Below are 22,237 nucleotides of genomic sequence, written 5' to 3' on the forward strand. Positions count from 1 at the left end.
TTCTAACTTCTGTCCCTATCCACCTTCTCCTTACTCTGCACTGCCTAGGCCCTCATCTCTTGTTTCTTACTCCGATGCCAGAATATTCTCTTGGGGAATGAACTAATAAACCATTTTGCTTTTCTTCCTTACATCGTGTCATTATAGGAATACAACAGCATGACCTCTCTCGGAAGTGCTGAGCCAAGCTTGTCTTCATGCTTTCAGGGGGGGAGGCATAACATGGGAGATGAACGTCTTTTGGCTGTTCTTTGTGAATCTTTCATGAGGGTTTCATTCACTCAAAGGAATGATGCATTGGAAATGCATTGGTATGGGTCTTTTGTTCTTCCTGCTAACTTTCTTACTAATAAAATGATAGAATGTATATTCATATAATAAATCTAACAGCATTACATGTTGAATGCCTTTCTACCTTTCTTTTTCTAATTTATTCTCTCATTCAACAAACACTTAGAGTGTGTCTGTTCCATTCCAAGTTCGTGCCATTTGAGTTAGGAGCAGAAATAAATGGGACATGGAAGTCAGATCTCCCCTGGGGTAGTGTTGGCTAGGCTTACCTCCATTCGTCAGGTTTCACCGAGGAAATGGTAGCAGGTAACTGAGGTGCCGTGCTGAAAGCGCACTGGAGGGATATTTTAATTATACATTGAGTTATAGTTAAACCTCTCTACATCGGGTAGAAAACCCCCCAATCTGAAGAATATACAATATTTGGGGGAGAAATTCACTCAGATGTTATAATTATTTCATTGGAACTAAGAATGGTAATTCCCTTTAGTACCTATTTTTGAAAAATATGAATGATTTATCATTATGTTAGCAATAGTATTGATTTGCTTTTACTGTCTGCACGTAGTTTATTTTCTTAAATATTTTATAATTGTGACCATGTGCCTAATTTGCCAAGTAATCTCTTACTTTTAAAATGCCTCGTCATCTGTGAAATATATATATATAAATTAAACTTGCACATATAGGTACTTCTCTATTAAAACAAACTCTGGAGTTTATTTTTTCTCTTGCTATAATGGAACCAAATTGTATTGAATTTTGTTTGAACTGTCAATAAGGAAAGAGTTGAACTTCATTTTTTCATTTAAGCCTGTATTTGATTAGAAATGATAGGAATAAAACAACCTGTCATGTTGGAATAAATTCAAACCATTCCTTTTTCTGGATAAATCTTCAAATGCATTCACTCTGTTGACAACAACTGGCTCTCCTGTACCTCGATCCAGCCCTCCTGGCAGGATTATTGCTGAGGCTGAAGACAGGTGGCAGAGGCAGGACAATAGGCAGGCATTTCTCACCGGGGATGGCCTCTGAGGTGGCAGGAAGTTTTAGACACAGAACTGAGTTGCAATGAAGAGTGGGATAGAGAGGTGCATAGTCCGTTAGCCAATTTCACAACTAAAAGTTAAAAGATGTCCACAAGACAGTGGCTGCCCAAGGTCAGGCCATGGTCAGAGGCAGTAGTCAAGATTCGTGACAAAATCTACCCGTTAACACTGTGACCTGGGATGTTTAGTAGCTCTTTTAACCAGAGTCTCTGCTTTTCCGTATTGGCAGAAGCCAGCCCACCCTGTGCCGTGGATGTAAAGGGGTGGGAGTGTTGTTTTTCTGGAGTGGTGGCTCTCTCTGCCTTAGGCCAGGCATCCTGCCGATACTTTGCCTTGGGGATGCTTAGAGAGCGCTGAATAGCATCCTCAGGGGTCTGAGTTTAATGTAGGAGGCTGGACATTACTGGCTCTTTGTGTGTCTTGGGTTATAGGTTGGATAAGGAGTAAACCCAAGGCTAGTACACGATACTGGTAGGGGATAAAAAAGTCAAGGAATAAAGTGTAGGTTTTGTATCAGAACAATGTTAAAAGATATGTGTAGTTCAGTTTCAGATAGGTCATAGGAATTGATTATTTTCAACCTGTAAACTGCATTGATAATTGTGAGTTTTTAATTCTTAGGTTGTCTCTCTAGGAACCTAGAATATTAAGTAATGGGTAAAATATTTAGCTTATTATCAGAAGTAGAAAATGAGTATTGGAAGAATTGGTATTAAATAATTTTAATTCTTTTACTTTTCATATTGTGCTACTTTATAGTTCTACCCTCAAAAGTCCCACAAACCTGCATGAGGTTGATAGGTGGTCAGTAGCCTCAGGAAATCTGTGTCTGTGATTGTCATTATTGTAACTGGCAGCTGCCTCCCTTCCTCCTGCAGAGCTGTCTCTCTGTGGATCCCTCCACACCCTCTGCGGGTAAGGCCATCCCATCCCTGGGCTTCCTTTCCTTTCTTTCTTTCTTTTTTAAATTCTTTATTATTGAAGGTATTACATATGTGTTGCCCCCCCCTCGCCCCGCCCCCGGTTGCCATTTCTTTTCTATCTGGGCTTTATCCTGTTGTAGATTCCAGCCTTGGTCTTAATTGTCATTGAGCCAGTGCTGCCTCCTTTCCACGTCAGTGGTGCTCAGTCTTTCCTTTCACCTGGTTGGGAACTCCCTGGCCAGAGTGGCTTCCTCCAGGCTCCCATCCCTGCAGCTAGCTAGCTTCTTGGTGATACTAAAAGTTCACTGAAGCATCAGGCCTAGATCTCAGAGTTGCTAAGGGTTTCTAGTGAGACATGGAGTTCAGTTTTACTCTAACCATCAGGTGTGAAAATGTTTCTATAGAAAAATGTTATAGTTTCAAATTTTTCAATTTAAAAATGACCTTTAGAATACAATTCACTATCAAATTGGCAACTCCCTAGATTTTTATGGGAATCCTTATTAAGCATGTCAGACTTCATCGTATATGGCTGGGTTTTCTTGGCTTCTATGACTCCAAATGAATGCCTTTTTCTCTTCCTCCATTTCTCCCTCTCTATGTACCTCCCTTTTCCTCTTCCCTCTCTCTCTCTTCTCTTCCTTCATTCTTCCCTTTCTCCATTTTCTCTCTTCTCCCTGTAGCTCTGTTTTTCTTTCTTCATCTGTTCTTTATTTTTTCCCAGTAGTTCTGCTTTTTTAAAAAATAGGTTCATGCATAATGGAAACTGCAACACTAATAGCTTTTATCAGTGAGTCAGTGGTGTTCATTAGGCCCTCACAGTATCGCATTGATACATTATTCAGTCGCTGCATCCCTTCTCCTTCTGGCCATTACAAGTTTTTCACATGTGCACAGCTCATTAGTAGAAAGAGATAAAGAAAGCAGGTGAAACTCTATTAAGTCAGTTTTGCTCTCCCTTCTTTTCTTCAAATGTTTTGGGGAGGGAGGGAGAAGTGAGGATGAAGAAGGGGATTGAAACTTTTGGCCTCCAATCCCATTACTTAATTTAATGCTTGTCCTTCTGTGACAACCAAGTTAAAAGTAGAGTTTAGTCAGTCTTTGTAATGAGGTCAGTGTCTTTTCCTTTATCTTCAAGTTTTACAGGAAATACTTTCTATGAAGTCGCAATAGAATCTGCTACTACCATGCTTCTCCAGCTCTATAGTGTCAGCATTCCTTTGTACTCTGAACATTTTGTGAGGATTCCAAAGAGCTTTTCAAGTATTTTTAACATTTAAAAAATATTTATCATTTTGGAAACTAAAATGGATAAGATTTTAACATTTTTATTAAATTATTTTAAAACTAGAGGCCTGGTGCACGAAAATTCATGCACTCGGGGGGAGGGGGGTCCTTTAACCCAGCCTGTGCCCTCTCACAGTCTGGGACCCCGCGGGGGATGTCCACCTGCCGGCTTAGGTCTGCTCCCCGGGGGATTGGGCCTAAGCTGGCAGTCAGACATTCCTCTGGCAGCCCGGGAGCCCTCGGGGGATGTCCACCTGCCAGCTTAGGCCCTCTTCCCAGGGATCGGGCCTAAGCTGCAGTCGGACATCCTTAGCACTGCCGAGGAAGCGGGAGGACATCCTTAGTGCTGCTGAGGAGGCGGGGAGGCTCCTGCCACCGTCACTGCACTCACAGCCATCAGCCTGGCTTGTGGCTAAGCCAAACTCCCCCAGTGGGAGCGCATTGACTACCAGGGAGCAGCTCCTACGTTGAGTGTCTGCCCCCTGGTGGTCAGTGCATGTCATAGCAACCGGTCGTTCCCAGTCGTTTGGCTGTTAGGATCAATTTGCATATTATCCTTTTATTATATAGGATTGTATTAATAAACCTATTAAATGAATAACATACTTTTTGTGAACAATAACTATAAGAACAAAAAATTTAGTGAAGAAAACACCCTTTAAAATGTTTTGCAAATCTCTTTTAAATTTGTCTTACTGGAAGACAGATTTTCTGTTTTTGCATTTAGTCCGTTGCAACTAAAGTTTTTCTAGAAAACTTCACTATAACTTGTGTGAGAGAGAATTGAAAAAAAACCACACCATTTTTAGTATTATTGTAGAAATAAGTTCAACCTCTTGGATACCTGAACCATATTTTGACTATCACAATATTATTTTCAGTTGGTGTATTATTTTTTAAGTGTTTTAATTGATTTCAGTGAGAGAGGGGAAAGGGCGGGGAGAGAGAGAAACATCCATGGGTTGCTTCCTGTACTTCAACCAGGGATCGAACCCTCAACCTGAGTGTGTGCCGTGACTGGGAATCAAACTGGTTACCTTTTGGTGAAAGGGACGATGCTCAATCAACTGAGACACACCAGCCAGGGCTGCCATATTTTTCTTGATACCACTGCTGATTTCCTTTTCAATAGCAATGTATTACACAAGTGGTAGGGGGGAAAAACACAGGAATATTTCAGATATTCCTAAAAGTTGTACTTTTAACACTACATTAGTTCTGATTGGGGGTTATGAAAGGGCACTTTGAATATCACAGCTGTAGCTTCCCAGTTTGGAAATTTACAAAGGATCCTGCTTTACCTGCTAATTGTGCATATAAAACAATGGACACCTGAGGGCAGCATAACACAATTAAACTTGTTTGCTAGCGAAGCCTGCAAAACAAAGGAAAAAGAGGAGCTTTAGCAGAGCTTCAGAATATAAGTAATTACCAAATCAGTAGTATGCTTTTTTACCATTTAGTGTAACATGTTGGAGGAGGTGGAATTGCCATGTGGGAGAGTACGCCTGCTGTGATTTTAATATCCCGAGATTGAGGAAGCCAGATTTTACCAATGGATCATGAGAGCTTTTAGTGTCTCGGAAGGCATCTTTTCCATAAAGCTTCTGGATTTTATACTATTAAAAATGGGAAATTTGGGATTATTTTGCCTAATCCTTTAACCTCTAGGTCAGATGCTTGCTTTCCCAGCGGGTACTTGACAGCTGGCCTACTGGCAGCTCTCCAATAGGACTGGGTTTAGATTAGGTCTTGGCTGGAGCCTGTGGGATGTTCCATTCCCCCAGTTGTCAGGGAAGGCATGCTCAACGCAAAGAGTTGGTCACACTTGCTGAGTTTTGGATAGTAGCTGGTATGCTTTCTGGGTCACTGTTAAGAATGAAACTCTCCTTCTTAACGTTCCCCCTTTGCTCTTACTGTTACCACTGAAGTTGGGAGCTGATTATCTGCTGGGGTGGGGAAACAATGCCTTAACTTGCAAAGGAGAAATTTGAAATTAAGGCACAGAATACATCAGGATGCCTAGTCCACTTGCATACTTGCTCATGATATTGTCCTCAGTTAACAATGCCCTTCCTTCTAGTTTTTTCTTTTAGACCAGGGGTTGGTAAAGTAGGACCCACAGGCAAAATCAAGCAAGTAAAGTTGTATTGGAACACAGTCACACCAGTTTGTTTACATCTTCATACTAAAATGACAGTGTTGAGTAGCTGTAACAGGAACCTTATGGCCTATAAAACCTAAAAGATTTCCTATCTGGTGATATAGAAATCTATATAATTTGTCTCTTTCAGACTCTTGTCCTTAGTCCATGAAACCTTCTATTCTCCCTCAAACATGGTAGGGTATGGTTGAGGATGATTCTTTTACTTAACATCCTAAATTGGAACATGCTAAAAAACATCTTGAGTTAAGTTTTTCAGAAATGATAAATTCATCAAAGACTTTCTTTCTAAAAGACAATGTCTCTTTAAAAGAAAACAAATGGAGAAAACAACTCTTTCTTTTGTATTGAAAATATGTTTGATAATGACATATAATTATTTTGGAGAATAGTCTTAACCCTTTGCACTCGATTGCTTTTTTCTCGATTCCTTTATTCTACTCGGGATTTAATTTTTTAAATACCCCAGATTTTACAAAGCGCGACAGTAGAATAAAAAGCTGGAGTTTCTTTTCATACAAACTTATTTATTTGGATTTTTTTATATTTCAAATTATTGATACATTCAAAGAGTAATTTTAATCTCGACATCCGAGTGCAAAAGGTTAAATTTGTCTGGGGATGTGAACTCCCAGTCTAGGGATTTTTTACGTTTTAGTTAATATTTTCTCTCATTAAAGATGATACCTTACTTGGCTAAATATTCAAGACTTGGGCCTACCTAGTATTTTAGGTTTTCAAATAAAATTCTTCTTGTGGATTTTCTATTTTCTATGTTATCTTTTTAGGTTTAATTTAAAATGCCTCCTGATTTGAAAGGTAATGATCCAGAGATTCATTTTCATTAAGCATCTGAGATTTGATTAGAAAGGTTGCATTGATTTGAAGGGATGAATACTGTGCCTCTCAATGCATAAGGCCTTTTCAAATCTCCATGCTTTATTCTTTTAATAGGAAGGAATTCAGAATATAAGAAAGTACTATGAAAGCACTGCCTGGGCAGGCAGCTGGCCAGCATTTATTTCAGAACAGGCCTACTTTTTGCCAAAGTTATGAATCTGTTTAGGAAGAGAATGAATAGAACCATGACTCTGTGAGCTTCTCTGTGATACCTATGAATCACTGAAATACAAAGTCAGTGATGAGGGTTAGTTTTGTTCACTGGACAGTGTTTGTTTGAATAATAGCATTCCATAATAACTGATACAATTTGGTTTAGCCAGCAGAAAAAAATCCAGCTATCGAAAGGAGTGTTTCTTAATGACAAAGACTTCACTTCATCTTACTTTTACTCTCTGATAAAAATGGTATCAAACCTAGGGAGCAATGAAACATATATGTCAGTAAGACACAAGATGGACTAATCTGACTCTTTGCTCTTTTGCTTCTGAACCTTGCCTAGAAAAATTACCACTGAGTCAGAGGAGGGTAATAAATGGCAGATGTAAATAGCCTCAATTAGTAAAGTATTCCAGAAGAGTTTGGCATCTTTGACCCATAGGAAGTCATGCATTTTGGTGATCTTTATTCCCTGCAGTGGTCAGACAAGTTGGGACACATGCATTGGGTGATTGCACTGATGCTTCGTTACCATGAGGACTGTTGTTTGTTGGACTGGATTTACATATCCATCCATCCACCACCACCACCCCATCCCAACCCAATTGCTATTGCTGTTTCAAAGTTCAAGTGAGTTAAATTTATGCTAATGTAGATAATGGTGTGGTGACTATGAAAGTATACAAAAGGCAATGCCAAATAAATTTCAAGTAAAATAAATCTGAATTTATTATTTTTATTTTTTAAATTAAATGTCTTTAATGTCAGGGTGAAAACAGATGGAAGTTATTATAGTCAATCCAGTTAGATAAGGACAATAATGAGGCACACATTTTGAAAACAAGGTGCTAATTTTCTCATTTCATTATATATACTTTCAGTTTTTTAAATTGAATTTATTGGGGTAACAGTACAAAGTATGATTTTATAAGCCAAAATAAGGGGATTTTACCATTTTTTAAATGTTAAAAAAATATCAGTTCTTCATAATTAAATGATGAAAGTTTTAGTTACACCTTACCATAGACATTCATAGTGCCCTAAAAAAGCATATTTGACTCAGTGGTGTTTAAACATATTGCTAATTCTTCTAAAAGAATTTTGAAAAAGCTAATTTCCTAGTTGTCATCTAAATTTTTTCTTGTAAGTTTGATTAAAACATAAAAAGAATTTCTGATGTGGACATTAACTATTAATATTAAAAAATAGTCTTTCATTAGAATCTAAAGATCACAGTGAGGGAAAAGAGTTTCCAAATGACAAAGTAACTACTTTTGAAAAGCTGCTCCTGCAAAAAAGAATGAAAACTCTGGTAAAAAATATGGCAAAAAATCAAAATTATCTGGCTTACAACAATCTAAAGAGTGTTTATTTAAGGGGAAAAAACAACCCAAACAACTTAATTTCCTTAAGAATTCCAAGCTTTGTATTGTTTTCACTTGCTCTGTTACCTTTCCCTTTTTAGCTCCACAGTGATCTTGAAAACCAATAGCCTCACAATACAGTGACTATGCAAACCAGAGCCTAGTGTCCATTAGAATTGGCATTTTGGAGCTTTTGTGAATTGAAGGGAGAAATAGACAATTCAGCAATAATGGTTTTAGACTTCAATACCCCATTTTCAATTATGCTTAGAATAACTACCAGAATATCAACAAAGAAATAGAAGATTTGAATCCTATATAATAAAAGGCTAATATGCAAATCGACCGAACGGCAGAACAACTGGTCACTATGACGCGCACTGACCACAGGGGGAGCACCACTCAGCCAGAAGCCAGCCTCATGGCTGGTGAGCACAGCGGCGGTGGGGGGAACCTCTCCTGCCTCTGTGGCAGCACTAAGGATGTCTGACTGCTGGCTTTGGCCCATTCTGGGGAGTGGGCCTAAGCTGGCAGTCAGACATCCCCTGAGAGCTCCCAGACTTCGAGAGGGTGCAGGCCGGGCTGAGGGACCTCCCCGCCTACCCCGAGTGCACGAATTTTGTGCACCGGGCCTCTAGTAACACTATAAAGCAACTAGATCTGACAGAGACATCTGTAGCACACCCATCCAATGACAGCAGAATATGTATTCTTTCCAGGTACAAATGGAATATCCTCCAAGATAGGACACAAAACAAGTCTTAATTGAAAATATACCAAGCCTCCACAAGACCAGAAGACTTCATTTGTGAATTCTCGCAAACATTTAAAGAAGTTTTAATATAAATGCTTCTCAAAATATTCAGGAAAAAAGGTGGGAGGGAACACCCTCCAAAGCATTCTATGAGGACAATATTATCTTGATAAAACCAGACAAAGCTGTCACAAAACTAACATCCCTTGTGAATATAGACACAAAATCCTTTTAAAAAAATGCCTTCCTACTACAGCAACATATATAAACGATTATACATTTTAACCATTTGAGATTAAGGCATAGAAGATAGTTCAACAAATAAAAATTAATGTAATCCTCTATAATAAAAGACTAATATGCAAATTGTTCTCTCGACCGGGAGTTCGACTGCTTGCTATAACGTGCGCTGACCACCATGGGGCAGCGTGGAACATGGCGGGTGTTGGCGACGCAGTGCTGGCAGCAGGCGGCCGTGAAGGCGCTGCCAGCCCTGATTGGCTCCAACAAGAGCAGGACCGTGGCGGGATGGTAGAGCTGGTGAGTAGGTGGCACTAGACCAAGGCAGGTGTGAGCTGGGGCCGATCACCCTGCCGATTGCCCCACAGACAGCGACCAGTGGGGGTGGGGCCGCTGCTCGGCTCCCAGGCGCTGAGGGAGAAAGGGCAAATAGCAATATTAAAATATTTCTTTTAATTATTTGCCTTTCAATATGCACAAATCCGTGCACCAGGCCACTCATATACCATACTAGAGGCCCGGATACATGAAATTCATGCAAGGGGCTCGGCCCCTGCTGCTGCAGCTTTATCTGGAAGGTGGTCTGGAAGGACGTCCAGTCTAATTAGCATATTGCACTTTTATTATTATAGGTTAGTGAAGTGGTTGGCAAACTCATTAGTCAACAGAGCCAAATATCAACAATACAACGATTGAAATTTCTTTTGAGAGCCAAATTTTTTAAACTTCTTCTAACGCCACTTCTTCAAAATAGACTCTCCCAGGCCGTGGTATTTTGTGGAAGAGCCACCCTCAAGGGGCCAAAGAGCCGCACGTGGCTCACGAGCCGCAGTTTGCCGGCCACGGGGTTAGTGGAATAAAAGGGAAAAGCCACCTGACCATCTCAGTAAACACAGATAAAGATTTGCCAAAATTCAACACCATGTTATGATTTAAAAAGAAAACATAATAAGCCAGGAATAAAAGGGCATTTTCTTAATCTGAAAATGAGCATGTATGAAAAACTCATAGCTAAACTAACATCCTTGATGGTGAAAACAGAAAACTGTTCTCCAGATTAGGAACAAGATGAGAATGTCTGCTCTTGGCCACTTTGATATAATTATTGAAGATTTTAGCCAGTGTAATTAGACCAGGAAAAGAAAAAGTATCAAGATTAGAAAGGAATAAGTAAAATGATCTCTGTTTGCAGAAGACCCGATTTTATAGATAGAAAATCCAAGAAATTTACAAAAGGAAAAAAAATAAAATAAACACTACTAGAACCTAAAAAGCAAATTCATCAAAGCTGTAGAATTAAAGTTAAATATACAAGATTTGTACTAGCAATGGACAATATGAAAATGAAATTAATTTCATTTACAGTAGCATCAGCAATACCAAGATTCTTAAGAATAAGTTTAACAAAATTAGGTCAAGACATTGACATTGTAAACTACAGAACATTGTTAAAGATACAAGTGAAAAATTACCCCATGGTCATGGATTGGAACACTTAAGTGCACACTCTTCAAAATGATCTTAAGATTCAACACATTCACTATCAAAATTCAAGCTGGCCTTTCTCCCCCCAAAAAATTGATACGCCAATCCTGAAATTCATGTGCAAATGTAAGCGACCTAGACTATCTACCATGAAGAACCTTGTTTGATCTGAAACACCTGATAAGGATGGGGAAAATTGAGATTGTCTTTTTTAATATAATTTGTGAAACAGTAGTTTTCAATTAAAATTCCTTTCTGTGTTGTGAATGAATTTTCATCAGAATTTAGAACTGCAGATTTAACCAAATTATGGGAAATGTCTACCAAATAAGTTAATTGGCAAAGCCAGTTCTCATTGTTCAGACATTCATCCATCTTTCATGTGAAGCCTGACGCTGCCCTTTTTGCTGATGGAAGAGGCAAGGTTTTAAACTACAGTGTTTTAGCACTTGCACTGTAATTAATTAGATAGCATGGTATGGACAAATTGTTTTGTTTTATAAATTAGAAGGGCAGTTGTGAAAGGGGAAGTGGCAAGTGATTGCTTTTAAGACAGAGGTATATCTGTTCTCAGGCAGATCTGTGCTTTTGAAGGTAAGGTTTTGTACACATACTAGTACTCCCTTTAAAACCATCATGGCTTTGCATCCCTTTTAAAATCTTTTAACGTAAGGAATGTGCTGCCCCAACTTGAAGACTGGTCTTCTACCTGACTCTTAGTCTTTTATGAACAGAATTGCCTTGCGGAGCATGCATTTTATTTGTATGCATGTTATGTGCAGGGATGCTATTATGTTGGTATATTCAGGTTCAGTTGGACCACATTTTGGCAGAGAGCCCATGCCTGTGCTGCTCATTTGTATTCTACATCCCTCTCCTGCACTCAAGATAGATTTCTCTTGGTGTCCAGATAGAACCTCCAAATCCTCCACAATTGGCAGCTTTTACTAGCTGATTAGAGCTGGCATAGGAGGTGGCTCTCTGTCGTAGCATTTTTATTAGTTTTCTGTCAGCCTACCTGTGTCTTTTTTGTAGTTTAGATTTTCTAATTACATTTTGTTTATTGTGATTTTTAAAAAACAACAACGTATCCTTAAGTCAGCTTGGAAATGTGTTTGGAGACAGTTCTACATGGGGGTCTTGCTTTTTATTTTGTGAACAGAAGCTTTGGTTGCCTTTGTTCTGGTCTGTTTTTCAAGATTATTTCGATAGTGAACAGCTGGGGAAGATAGAGTGACTCCAGAGCCACTGGATAGGTTTGCTTATAGCTTCAGAGCAAAGGGAGAAACTTACTGCCCATTACAAAGATTCGGGTTCCCAAAGCTCAGGGATCCTTTTCTATATCTCAACGCACTGCGTGTGCGGCCCTGCTCAAGTTGCTCTGGAGCAAGAATATGCTGATATTCTGGCTACTCCCTTTGTAATAAATTTGTGTGACTCTTACCCAGGAGTCTTAATCTTTCTGCCAGGATTCATGAGATTGTGACAGGCTAACTTGATAGCTTGAAAGTAGACTAAAATCTCAGATCCTTCATAGTTCTTGACAGTATGTAGGAAATACAAATAAAAAGGCAAATAACTATCAGAATTCAGCTCAGAGATGTCATTTTTATCCATGTTTTTCATTAAAATCAACATTATATATTACTTATATAAATGTAGCATGTATATTTTCCTTAGGTTAAAATAAAGGTTTGGCATAATTTTGCTATTTTAATGACATTGTTAAAAGCATAAAAACCATCTGCTTTTCTTAAGCATATAAATTTGTATTGTGTGTATGGATGGATATATACACATACTAGTATATTGGGGTATATGTGTGTATTCACGCTTTGAAACAACAAATCAATCTTGCATTGCTTAATCACAATTTTAAGAATCTCGGTTTCATAGATGTCATTATGATGTATTATTTGCCTCTATTCCAGAATATTGGAAAGAAGATGACCTGCCAAGAGTTCATTGCAAACCTCCAAGGGGTCAATGAGGATGGTGATTTCTCCAAGGATCTACTGAAAGTAAGCATTGAGATACTGGTTTTTAAACTATACTTGCATTTATATTTTTCTTATGCATCTATTTCTCTCCAAAATAGACAGGCTAAGAATCACATAAGTATTTTGGTTTGTTTTGTGTGGCGTTTTTTGTTGTTGGTTTTTTTTTTTTTTTGCTTTTGGTTTTACTGTTGATGTTTCCACTGGGTCTTGCCCTTGATGCAAAGTACCCTTCAATTAATAGCTCCTAAAAGTCCACATTATACTTATTGATTGTAATCAATAATACAGACATAATAACTAGATTTGGAGTAATTGGTGATACAAATAGTTGGTGGGCAGTTTTTGATTTATTTAAAAGCAGACTGTCAGAATTTGAGAGCGGTCACAAAGATATGTTCACTACGGAAACAAAAAGCAGGTGCAGAATATATTGGAAGCAGGTCAGACTGTATTCAGCCCCTAGTCCCACAGGCACTCAGGTTGTCTGTGGAAATAGATTAAATTAAGTCCGAGTAATCGTAGAATGCCTGAATTGTTTACACTCGGTTTTATCATTGGCAGCAGTCAAGAGTGTTTTTCCGTGTCACTAGGCTGTTTTCAAGGAGACAGTTTGAAAATCATAACATTCTACAGAAGCATAAATGAAATGTGCATTTGATCAAATACAACATAGTGATTGATTATGAATGTGACTATTTTAGAAGTTCAGGATAAGATATATATGTTGAAAATGTGATTTTTACAGAGTTCTGTTTGTTTCTAACCTTTTTAAAAACTTTGTACACATGTAGATTTCTTTTGAAATCAGTTTCTTTGAATGAATTTGCTAAGAAGGGTGACACATTTGAATCACGCGTAATATGGAAATGTACCCGTTAAAATATAAGTCCTTCATTATGGTTTATGTGACTTTTAAACTATATAAACTATGTAGAATAGAGTTCTGCAAGACATATATACTGTGGAAACTGAAAGAAGTTATAAGAATATGGTACAGTGAGATTGTTAGTCTTTCTACACTTGATCTTAGCCAAAAGGCCGAGAAGCGATAGTCTTTCTGACTTTCATTGCAGCATTTTAAAAAATTACATTATGAAAAAGACCCAGGAAGGAAAGTAGCTTCAGCTTACTATATAAGGAAGGCATTTTTTATTGAGGTATAATTGGCATACAAACATTATATTGGTTTCAGGTGGACAACTGAACGATTCGCTATTTGTATATATTGCAAAATGGTCACAATAAGTGTAGTTAAACATTCATCACTATACATAGTTACAGAATTTTTTTTCCTGTGGTGCGAACTTTTGAGACATAACTCTCTCAGCAACCTTTAAATACGCAGTACAGTATTATTAACTGTACTCGCCATGCTGGATATTATCCCGTGACTTGTTTTCTAACCAGAAGTTTGTACCTTTGACTCCCCGTACCCATTTTGCCCACTCCTCTACCCCCTGCCTCTCGCAACCACCTACCTGTTAAGGAAGGCATTTTTAAAGCTGTTTTTAAATAAAGCAAATGCTGCCATTTCTGAAACTACAATCCTGAATGGGAATTAAAAGGTGTTGGATTGTGACATGATGAATATGTTCTGCACGTTCTTTGAAGCTACACTGTGGATACAGGTTAACAAGTCTGTTTTCAGTCTAGCTGTATTAGCATGGAAAATAATGGAGTCTTTCTAAGGGAGGATTTGTGAGGCTTTTACCCAGTTATGTCAGAAATGAAAATTGACAGGAACATTTTTCATGTTGAAGCTTTTAGATTTTAGTGGTATACCGCCTTATGGTAGCGTGCGACTGTGGGTAAATTATTGCGCAGCTGTAGAGCATGTTGGATGGAGCTGTCTGAAAGCAAATGTAGTTACCATCCAGTCCAGTGGCTACTGTTCACCTTGGGTAAACATATGTCCGTTGATTTAGTCTGCCAAGAATTTGCCGGGTGATTTGTTGCCATTGTACAATCAAGATCATGTTCACAAACCTCAGGGGAGAAAGTGTGTGTTATACTATTCTTTATTTACTGTGAGAAGATGACAGTGAAATGGCAGTGAAAAATGACAGTGGTGGTTAGCATGGAAGTTGTCAAGTAAAATATTGATTTCCTTTCATAGCAAAGCCCAGCCACACACTGACCCAAGATGAGTTTTTCATTTTAGTAGGAATCTGGATTTTACTGCAGATTTCAGCAAGAAAATATTTTCTTCAAGCCATTTTTGTTTTATTTCACTCTTCTATCTTTTCCCTTCCCTCCTGTCTCCTCCCTGTGACCTCACCACATTAAGACAGTGACTCATTCAATAAAATATGCCAAAACATCTGGCCTGTCTCATGGCTCTATAGGGCCTGCCCATCCCAATATTTAATGTAGTTTGCCTTCAAGCATCATTGGGGACAAGGCGGAGAAGAAAGGGAAAGGGGAGGTTCTACGTTTGGTTATGATAGATTTAATAAGGCATTCCTAAGACTCTCTAATAAATAGTAAGCCTCTTAAGGACATGACTATAGAGGGATGGGAATGTAAAATGTGGGCCAGTTCTGGATTGGAGGCTGAACTTTCCAAAAGATGGATGATTGTGATTATGGATTAGGGAGCTATGCTGATTGGGTTCTAATCCCAGCTTCCATCTCTTACTAACTGAGGGATGTGAGCAAATTCATTTAAACTTTATCTCTTGATTTCCTCATCTGTGAAATGGGAGATTTTATTAGTTCTCACCTCATCTAGTTTTAATCATTGTAACTTTTGTTTAATATTATTTTATTTGTTACCTTGCTCAAAGCACGCTGGGAAGGGACTCCATCCCTGAAGGTATTTGAACCTTAAGATATTTTACAACTGCTAGGGTCAAGTGTGATTAGTGTCAACAGATAAGAACTTTGTCCCCCATCCCTGCTTAGCCTAAACACACACATTCTCTTGCTCTTTAAAATGAACCATCTGAGACTTTGACCTTGAGCATTTCCTCCCTTTGTAGTAAGATTTTTAATCCTTGTTATTAATGGCTTCCTTTTTTCCTAAAGACTAGTTGGTTCCAAAGAAGAGCCATAAGAATCCTCCACAAGAGGCATTTGTTTTATAAAGTCTATCTTAACATTATATAGGTACCTTATATGAAAGAAGAGAAGAAATCATCTATATATATAAAAGCCTAAGTGACCGGCCGACCATTTGACTGTTTGACCATCCAACTGGTAGCTATGATGTGCACTGACCACTAGGTGGCAGATGCTCAACGCAGGAGCTGCCAAGCTGCAGTGACTTGACAGCTGCATATCTTGGGTGATGCACCCGGAACCCGAGAGGAGGGAGCCCAATTCCGGTGTGCATCACCTGAGCACTGCCCTCTCACAATCTGGGACCCCTCGGGGGGTTATCGGAGAGCTGGTTTCAGCCTGATCCCTGCAGGCCACGCCAAGGAACCCCACCGGTATACGAGTCTGTGCACTGGGCCTCTAGTATAAAATAAGAGAGAGGAGCCAGTGAAAAATGGCATTGGGACATATAGAATCAAAGGTTAGTTACAGGCTGCACAAGAACTACATTTTGGGGAGAATGAGGCTTTTGGCAATTTAACATGGAAACCCTAATTGTTTATTATTCTAGTTTTCTTATTGCCACCTACCATTTCATACTCAAATAATGTTCTCCTTAATATTTTTATTCTACCCAATAGTTAGGTCTTTACTTTTTTTCCCTGAGCAGCAGTTGAATTCAGTAGGTGCCAAGGGGAATTAAAATAAATAGCTAAAATAATATTTAATTTAAGAATATTTATATCATCTTAATGATAGAGAGGACAGAAACAACAAAACAAAACATCTAAGTCTTTCAAAATGATTCTAATGTAACTAAAAAACAAACAATGCAATGTGCAGAGTGTTTTAAAACATACCTCCTCCTAAACCTAAGTACACAAGTAGCTTTAAGAATAATTCCATTTAAAAGGCAGTCTCACTAGAAATCATTAAAAAACAAGGTAAATAAATCTTGCTTGGGCAAGTCAGTAACATGCCACCCTTTCAGGCTTATGATTAGATGTTTGACTTTGCAATATTCTTTCTAAATTTAATTTTTTGGTAGAAATTGCTTGCCTCTCCTTTACTTGGGAATTTATTAACTTTGAAATTAGCTTGCAGTCAAAGGAAACCAAAAGTTTTTTTTCACTCTCTCAGGTCTGTAGTTAATGGTGAAGAGAGAGTTTGGGTGCAGGGTAGGAGGGGAGAGTGGCAGATAAATTGAAAAAATGTAAATCAGTATGCCCAACTTAGTGAAATTTGCATGCTTCATTCCATTAATAGAATGATAAATAAATTGTTACATAGTTTATTGGGTAGAATCCCAATAAAAGTTCTTATTCAAATGCATATGTTTGCCCTTGCTTCCCCAAAGGACAGAATTTAGGTAAGGTTCTTTTAAAAGAAATTTCTAAGTATATATAGATTACCTGCATTCATTCCTTAATATATGTACTTGGCTGAAAGCATTGTATGTCTTATTTTAAATGAAGTTTATTTCATTTGCTATTTTTAGGGCAAAATAATTTGTGAAAACAATGGAGAAATTAGCCAAGATGGTAGCATTTAAACAGACACAAAAGATCAACAAAGAAAAACACATTTTAAATAAAGATTAATGGGTCTTGTTGGACAAGGAAGAAACATAAGTATGAAATATAACATTATTCCATGCAAGCTCATAACCATTAGTCTTTTTAAATGTATTACAGTTGGATATAAGGGTAAGCAAAAAAAAAAAAAAATCATCCATTAAAGGTTTAGATATAAGCAATTTTTTATAAGCTCAAACTCCAAAAAAGACTTGTTTACACAGTGACAACAACAGCTGTAGTGATTCTTCTAAGAGAGACCAAAGCAGGTCCGGCTCTCTAACAGAGTTCCATTTCCCATTCTGATTGGACCCTTGCAGCCAGGGAGAAGACTGGACATTCAACACTGACAATTACCCTACTTTTCTTCCTACCAAAAGGAGGACCTTAAACAGTATTCTCCTCTATGTTTGCTCTCTCTCTCCATCTATCTTTGCTTCCAATATTATCAGTGAGGACAAGTATAATGGGAAATCCAAACAAGAATAAGTTTTATCAATATCAGTATTTTGGTTGTGATATTGCACTATTGTTTTACAAATGTTATTGTTGGAGTAAACTGGGTAAAAGGTGCAAGAAATTTATAATTTCTTACAAACTGCATGTGAATCTACAATTGTCTCAATAAAACTTTCAAAAAAACAACAACAAATTGGGACAGTTTCTCTCCGTTCAGCCAGAGACTTATGTATCAGGTAAAAATTAGATTAGCATAATGAAATTTTATTGCTCTTGGCCTTTCAAAGTGCTGAATGTCATGATCAACAGCTGAGAAAGAACTGTGTAGCAGCATTAAAGACAATGGTGTATTGAGAAAAAGGCAATGGGAGTTTTTTGTTGTTTTTTTTTTCAAGAGTTGAAAACTGGAAAGTCACATGAATCTATTTATTTAAAAATTATTCCTGTTACTCCGGATGTTGTGGAGAATTGTTTGGAAGGAAGTGGGACTAGAAATAGAAAAAACAGTTAAAAAATGGTTTCAGTTGTCCATGGGAAAAGGAATGGTGTCTTGGATGTGAGTGGTGATCATACTGAGGGAAATATATTAGCAATGGAATTATTTTGTGCTTAGTGTTAAAGTTTATTTTGCAAAATTACTTTCCCAGATTGCCCCCCTGTCCCTTCCTCTATCCACCTATATTCTAAAGTACGTGGAGTGGAAGAGCAATAAAAAGTACGGTAACCCTAATAATTCCTTCTGAGTTAATGTTTGATTTGTGAGGCCAAATGTAATGGACGGCTTCATGGCTGTGTGAAGTGGTTAGTGGCAGATCTGAAAAGCAAGCCCAATATTTTACCTTGCCTGGTTAGTGGCAGATCTGAAAAGCAAGCCCAATATTTCACCTTCACATTTCTATTTTCTCATATATAACATGGGTAATAAGACCTTCCTCTAAGAGTGACTGTGGAATTAACACAGTGATGTGTGTTCAGCGGCTGGCATGGTGTCATCTAGAATGCATACAGGTGAGCTCAATGTTGGCTTGTTTTCTTAGCACTGCTCTAGTGTCTGTGACTGGGCTCTGAGGCTGTCTTAATGCTGCTAGTGACTAGTGATAGAGCCTCAGGGTGATAATTCCACCTCGGGGTGCCTTAGTTCCCATGTGAAATAAGATATTGGGCTGGGCCCATAATTTTCAGTTCAGGCTTTTGTGGTCCACAGTATCCAGTGCCCACCCCTCCCCTGTCACCACTCCCCACCTGGACCAGAGCTGCTTGTTTTGTTTTTCTTTTGCGCTCAAACTTACTCATGCAATGTCGTTTAAGCAAAATATTCTACGGGAAAGAAGGAAGTTGCAAAAACTTTATACATGGACTCTAAGAATCTTTTCAATCTACGTACTGGGAAGGTTCTTAACATCACTTATTTCTTTTTAAACTCAAATCATCTCTCAGTATATTTTTATATCTCTAAAGCTTTAACTTTTATATTTCACATATTAGTTTAGACAAAGAAGTGTGTGTGTTTAATAGTGAAAGTTCATATTTAAGTCCAAGAAAATTACCTTGGTGGTAGCAGCATTCTCAAAAGATTACTCCTAAAGAATTATAGAAGGAAGAAGCCGGCACAGTCTGAAAAAAGTGTGAACTTTTATTCTTTTTATTATTATTACTATTACTAGAGGCCCAGTGCACAAAATTCGTGCACTCGAAGGGGGTCCCTCAACCCGGCCTGTGCCCTCTCGCAGTCCGGGAGCCCCACGATGAATCACCCTGCAGAGGGAGGCCCTGCCCACCCACCGCAGCCCTCCAGTTGGTGGCCTGGGCCTCTCTCTTTGGGGCCATCAATCGTGGAGCCCCCCTGATCGATCGCCCCGAAAGCTGGTGGCCTGGACCTCCCTCTTTGGGATGATCGCGGAGCGCGCCCCCCCCCCCCCATTGATTGCCCCACCAGCCGGTGGCCTGGGCCTCCCTCTGCAGGAAAATCATGGGGTGATGGCGGGGGCCCCAACCAATCGCATCGCACCAGCCTTGGCTGACCTGGTGCCGGTGCGTGTCATAGCGTGGTTGTCGGGATGGTCGTTCTGCTATTAGGCCGTTTGGTCGATTTGCATATTATGCTTTTATTATTATAGATTTTACTGATTTGAGAGGGAGAGTAAAACAGAGTGAGAGAGAGAGAGAGAAAAACATCAATTGTTGTTCCACTTATTTATGCATTCATTGGTTGATTCTTATGTGCCCTGACCTGGGATTGAACCTACAACCTTGGCGTATCAGGACAATGCTCTAACTGACTGAGCTACCTGACCAAGACAAGTCTGAACTTCTTATAAATGAAAAGCCTCAGTGAATTCTGAAAAATACTTGATCTGAGTTATATTCGGAGTATGTAGTTGAAAATAGGAACTTATGGGTGGTATTTAAGTGTAGCTAAAAAAAGAGCATCAACTGTTGCCTAGAGTAGGTGCGCTCTTTCAGAGGAGGTCATGGAAACCTGGTAGCAACAGTATCTAGGGAGGAAAAGGACTTGGATGCTTATCCTGATATAAGCAGGAGAGCCTTTTAAGAGAAAAGCTTTAAAGGTTGTGGCTTAAAATTTGGAATATAGCTTTTTTTTCGGTGAAATAAATCAAGCCGAGTTGCAGAGATTCATGGTGTGTTTCTGCTTCTACTTTCCCCATGCTATTGTTTCCAGTGATGTGCTCGTCATGGCCAGAATAATGATGCTCCCTTTGGTATGGCTCTGACCTTGAATGAAAAATGGTGGTAATGATGAGGATAATACTGTGAAGTAGCTGAAGATCCACAAATCATGTTCATGTTGTTTTTTTTAAAAAAAATCTATCAAAAATAAGTAGATTAGAACATTTTGACAGAACAGATGCTGCTTAAAGAGTACAAACAGATTTTTAACCAAATAAAATAAAAGTTTGACATGGGGAGGTAGTAATCATTAAGGGTACTATAATGGAATATTAAGAATTCCTAGATAGGTTCTATTTTTAATTTGACCATGAAGAAGTGCTACAGGATTTTATATTCAGATGCATCCATAGAAGTTAGAATGCGTGTTTGAACCATTTTGTAAATGTCATAACATAGTTCATCAAGGTTGCTGCTCCTATCACTCAAGCGTGAACATGTAATAGTGATCCGAATGTAATGGGTCACATAGTGAGTTTAAACCATCCTCCTTCTGGGTAGGATATATCAGTGAAGATGGGGTGGGGGACGGTTCCTCGGGAGCAAAGCACTTCTTTTAACAGGCCGACAATCCAATGGCAAATGAGCTATCATAGCAGATGTTCCTTCCTCAGCACGGTGTTCAGCTATCCATTAAGGTTACACAAAAACAACTTTTAATTTAAACGCATTTGTATATATCTGTGCAGTAAAAAAAACAACAACAAAAAAACAAAACACAATCTATAAAGGAAAACGATGTGCTTTGTGGTTTTAGTAATGTTTCACTTATGTAAAAGGTCACTTGTCTTAAGAAGACTGAAAAAGTTGAAAACACAAAAAAATAAAAATAACTCTGAACAGCCACAATAAATGGGTATCACAGAGTTTGGCCTATTTTTTAATAATAACCACAATTTTTACCTCAAAATTTTGGCCCAATCTTTTCCCCTGGAGTATCCTAAGCACGTGGCCATATAGACACAGGCAAATACCAATATGCAAGCAAATGCTGAAAACGGGGGCCTGGGCTAGGCACCTGCCACTGATCATCTCTGAGCCAGGTCTTCAGCAACAAGGCAATAGCCACATCCAGTTGATTTTTCTAAAGAAAATTTAATTAAAACAGCCATTTAGGTTGTTACTAATTTTTTAAGTATTTTAAATCAATTATTTTGAAGAAATAATTATGTTCCCAGTTAGTCATGAATTAGGAGGATGAAGTTGGAGGAGTGCTATTAGTCAGCTCTATGGACGTTAGCAAGAACTAATTTCATAATGAGATATAGAGAAAATGGAACTTTAAAAAACACTGGGTCACTAAATCGAACAGCTGGAGTTGTTTTGACAAAGGGCAGGCAAATTTGTGTAGTCAGTAGCTTCTCAGAATGGCTGTATTAGTGTGCAGCAGAGTAGTGGATGTACTTAATGAGTCATCAGAAATGTTACATTATGTTTACTTAGTTTGATTAAGGAGCTAGGGAGTGTGAAATAGATTTGGAAAGATTGCCAACAAAACTATTTTATAAAGCTTTTGGCATTTAAACAAATTAGCTTCAATCAGAAGATCTGCTAATATAGAATAATTCATCTCTCTATCCCAAACATTCTTGAACTCCATTCCCTATCAATGTTTTTTGTTGTTATTTTAGAGCTTTATATTTCTTTTGGTGGTTTTATACATTTGCCCACCCCTCAAACTTTCCACAAGTGGTGGCATATCTTTTATGCTATAACTAGAGGCCCCTTGCACGAATTCATGCCCAGGTGGGGTCCGGCTGGCCTGCCCCCCCCGATCGGGGTGTGTGGGGCCTATCCGGGGTGGGGCTGGCCCAGAGGAGGGGCTGTGGGCGGTTGGCCAGCCGGCCCCGCCCCCTAAT

General features: G+C 38.6%; 1 protein-coding gene across 10 annotated transcripts in view; it reads left to right on the forward strand.

Annotated features, from left to right (window-relative positions):
* The window catches only part of PSD3 (pleckstrin and Sec7 domain containing 3), a 517,431-nt gene that overhangs the window by 316,476 nt on the left and 178,718 nt on the right, over positions 1–22,237 (forward strand). For 9 of the 10 annotated variants that reach the window (XM_079778608.1, XM_079778598.1, XM_079778601.1 and 6 more), the window contains one exon: positions 12,551–12,640. In XM_079778608.1, the coding sequence (XP_079634734.1) occupies positions 12,551–12,640 (90 nt within the window). Of the gene's footprint in view, positions 1–7,254; positions 7,407–8,859; positions 12,280–12,550; positions 12,641–22,237 lie in introns of those variants that run through there. The other variant, XM_079778607.1, reaches the window with a different exon arrangement.

The sequence above is a fragment of the Cnephaeus nilssonii genome (assembly GCF_951640355.1).
Source record: "Cnephaeus nilssonii genome assembly, chromosome: 8".
In the NCBI taxonomy this organism is placed as follows: Eukaryota; Metazoa; Chordata; class Mammalia; order Chiroptera; family Vespertilionidae; genus Cnephaeus; species Cnephaeus nilssonii.